This window comes from Cebus imitator, unplaced genomic scaffold (genome assembly GCF_001604975.1).
Source record: "Cebus imitator isolate Cc_AM_T3 unplaced genomic scaffold, Cebus_imitator-1.0 Scaffold274, whole genome shotgun sequence".
NCBI classification, from domain to species: domain Eukaryota; kingdom Metazoa; phylum Chordata; class Mammalia; order Primates; family Cebidae; genus Cebus; species Cebus imitator.
Window position 1 is genome coordinate 1,105,903 of NW_016107589.1, and position 8,983 is coordinate 1,114,885.

Sequence of the window (8,983 nt, forward strand, 5' to 3'; positions counted from 1 at the left end):
TTTTTTCTTTGTTTTGAGACACAGTTTTGTTCTTGTCTTTCAGGCTGGAGTGCAGTGGCCCAATCTTGGCTCACTGCAACCTCCACCTCCTGGGTTGCATTTTCCTGCCTCAGCCTCCTGAATAGCTGGGATTATAGGCATGCGCCACTGCACCCAGCTAATTTTGTATTTTTGGTAGAGACAGGGCTTTACCATGTTAGTCAGGCTGGTCTTGAACTCCTGACTAGATTTATAGGCGTGAGCCACTGTGCCTGGCCTAGCCATCAAATTTGAAACCACAGAATCTACTGTTTGATCTGATGGTATAATAACAATAGAGAGAGCCCTAGGGCTATATTTATTTACTGTGGCATATTTGATGACTATTAGAAATGATAGCAATTTAGAAACATCTGGTGCAAATTGTACATCTTAGTTTCTCTTTTACAGTGCCATGAATTGATGAAGAAATATGTCTATTAAAATGCCCAGTACTCAGTAGATTATTCTTATCACCAGCAATTGTATAATTAGAATTGGGTCTCCATTATCATGAGAAAATTGTTTAATATAGAAACATGGGCCTGGCTTATTTGACCAAAACATTAAAAAATTCCCCTGTGATAGTTTTGATAATTAACATCAAACTTTTGATCATCTTCTCAGATGTTAGAAAATACACATTGTATTTTTAAAAAGATACAGAGTAGGCCTGAGGGCTTTATAAGTATTACATTTTTAAGATGAAAATATTTTAGGTAGGAAAACACATTTCTTTAATATCAAAAAAATTTTACCTTACTTGTGATGTAGGAACTTGCAGTCGTGCATATTCTGAGTTGTGTTGCTGAAATGAAAACATAATAAGAATGTTTACATGCAATTGTTAGCTTGAATAAAGCAGAATTAAGTAGTTATAGTTGAAAGGAACATTTCTATTTTGGCTGTACTTGTACAGCCCTGGCAAGTTCTAGATATTCAGCTTTTGAGCACTTAAAATACAGGGCACTAACATACTACCACTCTAGCAAGAAAGCCCCAGAATTAATAGGACTATTAAACAAGTATGATCTATGTAAATTAGCTAGACTTGGAATTGATGGTGGTTCATTTTTCAGATGACATTTTATGACAAAGGTTGATGTTTCTCCCTGGTGCATTTGAAATGGGAGTGCATAGTACAGATTGTCCTTTACTAAAACAGGAATAGACATGAAGTCACTTGTATTGGCAGTAGATACAGGGTACGATGCCTTCTTCTCTAAAGTGGCACCAACAGCAGTAAACACATATTAGACTGGAAAATTCTTCTCTTTTTAGCTTGTGGCACAAAATCCTGATGGACTCCATGAAAGATATGTGTAGAGCTATGAAAAAGCTTTGTAAAACAGCATTAATTCCTGTTTAATGAAGTTATATTTAAGCAAACATCTTTTAGGATTTATATCTGAGCACTAGAAAATTATTTCTATTTGAGAATAAAATCAGGGATTTGTGAAAATTATAAGAGAACTAATTGATTAAGTAGTATATATCTTGTGTGTTTCATTGTGCTTAGCACAGTGGGAGATACAAAGTATAAAATACAGTCCCTACCCAAAGCTGTGTAGGAACACACAAAATCTGAGTACAAATAATTTGTTTTGGGATGAATTATTTAGCTAATGTATTTTGTCATTTTTAAGGCAAAAGTCTTATAACTCTGTAACAATTTTTGGCTAGCCTTAAGATTCTCTAAGTAAAATATCAAAACAACTGGTCAATTCAGTGGTCAAACAAATCAACTAATTTTTTGGTAAAGTAAAAGTAATCCAATTAAAAATACCCAGGCCAGGCATGGTGGCTCAAGCCTGTAATCCCAGCACTTTGGAAAGCTGAGGCAGGTGGATCACTTGAGGTCAGGAGTTTGAGACCAGCCTGGCCAACATGGTGAAACCCCGTCACTACTAAAAATATAAAAAATTAGCTGGGCATGGTGGCACATGTCTGTAATCTCAATTACTTGGGAGTCTGAGGCAGGATAATCACTTGAACCCAGGAAGTAGAGGTTGCAGTGACCCAAGATCGCATCTCTGCACTCCAGCCTGGACGACAGAGTGAGACTCCATTTCAAAAATAAATAAATAAATAAAAATATCCAAATTAAGTTTTTGACATTTCTTTTTTTTTTTTTTTTTTGAGATAGAGTCTTGCTCTGTTGCCTAGACTGTAGTGCAGTGGCACGATCTTGGCTCACCACAATCTCCGCCTCCCAGGTTCAAGCAATTCTCCTGCCTCAGCCTACCGAGTAGCTGGGATTACAGGCATGTGCCACCATGCACAGCTAATTTTTGTATTTTTAGTAGAGACGGGGTTTCACTATGTTGACCGGGCTGGTCTTGAACTTCTGACTTTGTGATCCGCCTGCCTCAGACTCCCAAAGTGCTGGAATTACAGGTGTAAGCCACCATGCCTGGCTGTTTTTGACATTTTTCTATAGTGATGGTGTGAACATGTATATTATAGTTATATTCAGAGATGTGGTATTTCATTTACACCATAGTTTGATGGTATTTTGTATTATTTGGGTATAGTGTTTGAAGTGTATAACAAAAGTGACATTGGTCTTTTCCGATTTCATAATGATATGTTTCTGCTGCTATCTTTTTTCTCAGTACTATTACCTTCGTTTTAAAGATTTTAAAAATGAATGAGAAAAACAATACATCCTTGTTCTTGGAATAATATACTGTATGTTTATAAGGTAAACTATCATCAGTATAATATTGCTTTGAGTAATTCCACTAATAGTGATGAGTTTGTGTCTCATTTTTGCTGTAATCTTCCATACCAAGTGCAGAGCCCAACATACAAGTAGGTTCTCCATGTAAATTAGTTGAATGAATGAATTCATGGACTGTTTAGTAGCCAAAAATAAATTTAAGTTCTCTTTCCAGTTTCTAGTTCTTGCTCTTGTAGACCCTCTTCCATCCTTTTTAGTAGGTGTAGTCACATCAAACAGAACCAAAAAGCTTAATTTCAAAGACTGGGTCTGGTGGCTCACACCTGTAGTAATCCTAGCCTTTTGGGAGGCTGAGGTAGGCGGATCACTTGAGCTCAAGAGTTTGAGACCAGCCTGGGTAACATGATGAAACGCTATCTCTACTAAAAATACAAAAATTAGCTGGGCATGGTGGCGCACACCTATAATCCCAGCTATTTGGGTGTCTGAGGCATAAGAATCACTTGAACTCAGGAGGTAGAGGTTGGAAAAAAACTGAATTTCAGTTTTCTATATTTGGAAGCTAGCAATACTTGAGTTTCTAGTTTAATCTCTTTGGCTCCCAGTTTCCTGTGGATGTTTTGGAGGGAATGAAAGATAATTACAGATGGAAGAAAGAATGCTAACAGTCTGCCTCTCCAACTGTACATTTTTCTTTTCTTTTTTTTTTTTTTTGGGATGGAGTCTCGCTCTGTCACCAGGCTGGAGTGCAGTGGCACAATTTTGGCTCACTGCAACCTCCACCTCCCAGGTTCAAGCGATTCTCCTAACCTCAGCCTCCCGAGTAGCTGGGATTGCAGGTCCACGCCACCACACCCAGCTAATTTTTGTGTTTTTAGAGAGATGGGGTTTTACCATGTTGGCCAGGATGGTCTTCAACTCCTGACCTCATGATCTGTCTGCCTCAGCCTCCCAAAGTGCTGGGATTACAGGCATGAGCCATCATGCCTGGTCACCAGCTGTACATTTTTCTTTGGGGTTAAATTCACTCACTAAAATCAAGTTGAGGCTGGGTGTGGTGGCTCATGCCTGTAATCCCAGCACTTTGGGAGGCTGAGGCATCCCAGTCTGCCCAACATGGTGAAACCCCATCTCTATTAAAAATACAAAACTTAGCTGGGCCTGGTGGTGTGCACCTATAATCCCAGCTACTTGAGAGGCTGAGGCAGGAGAATCACTTGAACCTGGGAGGTGGGGTTTGCCTTGAGCCAAGATTGTGCCACTATACTCCAGCCTGCCTGGGTGACAGAGCAGGACTCTGTCTCAGAAAAAAAAGAAAAAAAAAAATCAAATTGATCAGGTGCAAGCCTGTGGGATATTAACTTTATGCTCTCCATAAAGTTAATCACTTCTTGGAAAGGATACATTTGTTAATCTTAGAACTATTATTAATGGGGGGTTTATTTGGTTTTTAGAAAGCATTTTTAAAAAACAGGAACATAAAAGGAATTGGATGTTTCTTTAGTACCACAAGTATATTTTAAAACATTGAAATGTTAATCAGCTTATGAGAAAGGTTATAATTCCTTTTGTTTAAAGTCTTAATTTCTTTCCTGTTGAAGGTTCACAACCCATATATTCTGTCCATGTAGACACTAGAGGGAGTCCTAGGGCTAACTGACCCATAAATGTCTTGATAAAAAATAATACCATTAGACTTCTGGTGTTTTGACTTTGTGACATTGTGTTTCCAGATTTTAGAACTACGAGAAAATGGGATAAAATTATATATATACGTATATATATATGCATGCCTATCATGGCCTCTTTCTGTATCCAATGGTGGATGGAACTGACTGACTTTTATTTCTGATGCTATTTATAAGCATTTAGAAAAGGAGACTTTGTTTTGGAGACAGAGCTTTGCTCTGTTGCCCAGGCTGGAGTGCAGTGGCGGTGATCTCAGCTTACTGCAACCTCCGCCTCCCGGGTTCAAGCAATTCTCCTGCCTCAGCCTCTGAAGTAGCCAGGACTACAGGCAGATGCCATCACAGCCAGCTATTTTTTTGTATTTTAGTGAAGATGGGGTTTCACCATGTCGCCCAGGCTGATCTCGAACGCTTGAGCTCAGGCAGTCTGCCTGCCTTGGTCTCCCAAAGTGCTGGGATTACAGGTGTGAGCCACCATGCCCGTCCTGAAAAGCAGACATTTAAAAATCTCACAGAATAAAAATATTTGACAGAGCACTTTAATTTACCTGTGAGTCTTGTGTATCACTGTCATCTTGAGCGTGAAACACGGCAGCCGCATTCTGTGGTCCTAGCAATCTGCGAGCCATCTTCTCTTCATATGTTAGCCGCTTTAAATAATTTATTGATACAGTAATTAGATTTAATAAAGATGTTTGTACAGGTTTTCCTTAAAACCACTACTATAGGTCAGAACTTAAAAGTAGTTCTATCTATTGAATGGTAGAGTCTGTGGTTTTTTTTGAAGTCTTTTCTTCCATTCAAAGCATTTTCCTTCTGTTCTAGTGCCATTTCCCTCACTTGCAGTAAAGATTCGCTTAGGCTTTCCTTTTGCTCTTAAGAGCAAAAAAGGCAAGCATAATCACCCTTAAATAAGGATCTCCTAAGTAAAGGGAAATTCTTCCCTTTCCTCCCTTGTTCTACATGTTCCAGTCAGCTTTGTTTTTGAGTCCTTACATTTAGAAGTAATTTTTATTTGATTAATTAGTTTATTTTTGAGACAGAGTCTTGCTCTGTTGCCCAGGCTATAGTGCAGTGGCACAATCTCAGCTCACTGCAACCTCTGCCTCCTGGGTTCAAGTAATTCTCCTTTCTCAGCCTCCCAAGTAGCTGGAACTACAAGTGCATGCCACCTCACCTGGCCAATTTTTATATTTTTAGTAGAGTTGGGGTTTCACCATATTGATCAGGCTGGTCTTGAACTTCTGACCTCAGTGATCCACCCCACCTTAGCCTCCCAAATTGATGGAATTGTAGACGTGAGCCACTGCACCCAACCAGAAATAGCTTTTATTAAATGGGCACTGAATATTTGACTGTACTAACTTCTAATTGAGAGCGGTGCAACTGATAGGCTAAATGTATTTGTATTAAAGTTCTATAGTACTGTTTAAAGATAAGTTACTAATATAATATACCCAATAAGAACTACATAAAAATTATAATTATCTGTCAATATTATACATCCAAGTACACTAAGTTGAGTTGACAGTAATTCCTATTTGTTCTTTGAGCATCAAACATATTTTATGAGAGGATAATATTTAAAACAGAAAAATTTCATTAAATCATTCAGATAGATTTTTCATTTGCTTCATTCTTTTACTGCTATAAACCAAGAGGTGATTTCACGCAGAGAAAAATGGAATAGGGACCAAATACTCCTTCTTTTAAAATAATCTTATTCCTTGCTGATTATATGGACATAGATCTGTGAGATAAAACTTCCTTATTAAAATTAGATTTATAGTTTAATTGGCCTTTTGTACAAAATAGACATCTTGCCCACTTGATTTCCATTATGAAGAAGGGTGTCTTTGCATTTCAGCTTTCTTTCCAAATCTTGAATCAAAGCTTCTTTTGATCCTTGTATTTCATGATCAGGAGTTCTTGGTGTGGGCTTAGCATTTGCAGTTTGGGATGGATTAGCATTTACAGGTTGGCCAGCTGAGGACTGTCGATAGCTTTAAAAAGAAGAAAGGCAAGATTTTTAAAAAGAAGATCTTGGGCTCATTTTGTAAGTTACCTTTAGATATGTTGAGTTTATTATCACTTAGTAATACTAGTATTATTAAAAACAAATTGCCCTAACAACAAAAATATTTTAGAAGAATGGTTAACATCTTTTTTTTTTTCCTTTTGGCAAATGGAAATTAAGTGGCAGGAGGAAGAATTTAGATTAGACATAAGGAGGATGTGCTTTCTTGAAGATCTTCCCTAAAGAATGTGAGAGTAGTTAATGGCAGCTTGAGAGCTCTTCCAATCTTATGACTGAATTTGTTTTTTTAAAAAAAATTTAGATTCTGGGAATACATGTGCCGGTTTGTTACATGGGCATATTGTGTGATGCTGGGGTTTGGCCTCCTCATGATTCTATCACCCAAGAGGTGAACATAGTACCAGATGGGTAGTTTTTGAACCCTTTTCTGCCTCCTTCTCCCCTTCCTGATTTTGGGATCTCCAGTGTTTATTGTTTTCATCTTTATGTCCATATGTACCCAATGTTTAGCTTTCACTTATAAATGAGAACATGCTATATTTCGTTTTCTGTTTCTGTGTTAATTTGCTTAGGATAATGGCCTCAACTGCATCCATGTTGCTGCAAAGGACATGATTTCATTCTTTTTTATAGCTGTGATGCCTGAATTTCTTGTTTGATTTATGGGTAGATATTAAATGGTGCTGTGCTAGAACTGGTTCATATGGGCTGATTTTTAGCATCTTTTCCCAGCTTCCTGTGATTTCATGTTATAGTTTGAAATTGGTTGTGGTGGAAATATTTACACCAGGGAAATTGGTAAATACCACAAATAATGGCTCTTTCATCCAATGATTGTTAGACATTTACCAGCACATCGCTGGCGTTTAGTGAATAATCTGTTGCTTTGAATGGAGTCTACTGTTTACACAGTCATTGACTTTCCTGTAATTTCCAATTCCTAATTCATTTCATATTCTAGAAAATTCAAGTATGGCACTATGTAACAGCAACTAACTTCTAAAGTTATGACAGTTTCTTCAACATTGCAGAAGTGATTTTTAGAGAAAGAAGGGATGATTTGAGGAAGGAGAAAGAAATATAAACTGGAAAAAAAGCAAATAAATAGTCTTTATTTCAAGTTCTGATCCTAAATTTTTTTTCTAGGATGTCCTTGCCCCTCTCGTATTTCCCTTGTGGATTCTGATAGAGGATAGGGTGGTATTTAGAGAGTCCTGTATTTTTAGATCTGTTAGGTAGCTTACACATATCACAGTGCTTGATTCAGTTTTTACCTAGTTTAACCATTTAGAACCCTGCAGGGGCTAATCTTTATTTTTAATTATTATTTATTTTTTTAAGATGGAGTCTCACTTTGTCGCCCAGGCTAGAGTGCAGGACTTGGCTCATTGCAGCCTCTGCCTCCCAGGTTCAAGCGATTCTCCTGCCGCAGCCTCCTGAGTAGCTGAGATTACAGTTGTCTGCCACTACACCCAGGTAATTTTTGTATTTTTAGTAGAGATGGGGTTTTGCCATGTTAGCCAGGCTGGTCTCAAACTCCCGACCTCTGGTAATCTGCCTGCATTGGTCTCCCAAAGTGCTGGGATTACAGGTTTGAGCCACCTTGCCTGGCCTTTGGGGGTAATCTTTATTAATCTATTTAATGTGAGGAAACTGACCACTGCCCTCAATGAGTGTTTTACCATTATTATAATGAATGTTCTACAGCTATCCAGATGAGACAATCTTGGTCTCTTCTCTGAAATTATCTTTTCCACATATTCTTAAGGATCATTAAAAGGACTTGTGAGCTAAGTGGAAATGTATTTCCTCAAGTAGGGCTAGAGTTTTAATTTTTGCTGGCTTTAGGGACTTGCTTAGTAATCATTAGATTGTAAACATTCTGGAGGAAAAAATATGTCTTATTTCTCATCATTATATCATTTATATCCATGAACACAAAGCGTGGGTATAGGAGATACTATCAGTTGAGTAAATGAGTGATTTTCATTGTATTCAGGACACTCTGTTGAAAGCTAGTGGCACACATTTCCTCTCCTGACATTTCAGATCTTAAGATCTTCATGGTTGTCTGTATTAACCTTTAACTAAAGTCTGATTTGTTTGGTGAATTAAATAGCCAAACAAAATATTTTTCAAAAAGTGAACTTTTAAAAATATAGAACTTTTTTTTTTTTTTTAAAAGATTGAATTCCCAGATCAAAGTGGCAAAATCTCTTTGGTTTTATAGATCTCATATTTTTTCAATCATATGAAATTATAATAGCCTAGTGTTGTTTTTTATTTTGTTTTTCTTTTTGAGATGAAGTCTCATTCTTGTCCCGTAGGCTGTAGTGCAATGGTGTGATCTTGGCTCACTGCAACCTTTGCCTCCTGGGTTCAAGCGATTCTCCTACCTCAGCCTCCTGAGAATCTGGGATTACAGACGTTTGCCACCACACCAGGCTAATTTTTGTATTTTTAGTAGAGACGGGGTTTTACAATGTTGGCCAGGCTGGTCTCGAACTCCTGACCTCAGGTGATCCACCTGCCTCAGCCTCCCAAAGTGCTGTGATT

At 37.8% G+C, this 8,983-nt stretch overlaps 1 protein-coding gene across 2 annotated transcripts in view; it reads right to left on the reverse strand.

Moving 5' to 3' along the window:
- MYOT (myotilin) overlaps window positions 1–8,983 on the reverse strand; it is a 22,322-nt gene that overhangs the window by 5,952 nt on the left and 7,387 nt on the right. For both annotated transcript variants that reach the window (XM_017500961.2, XM_017500963.2), the window contains 3 exons: window positions 6,218–6,392; window positions 4,938–5,039; window positions 777–826 (listed from right to left, as the gene is read on the reverse strand). In XM_017500961.2, coding sequence (XP_017356450.1) covers window positions 777–826; window positions 4,938–5,039; window positions 6,218–6,392 — 327 coding nt within the window. The remainder of the gene's footprint in view (window positions 1–776; window positions 827–4,937; window positions 5,040–6,217; window positions 6,393–8,983) is intronic.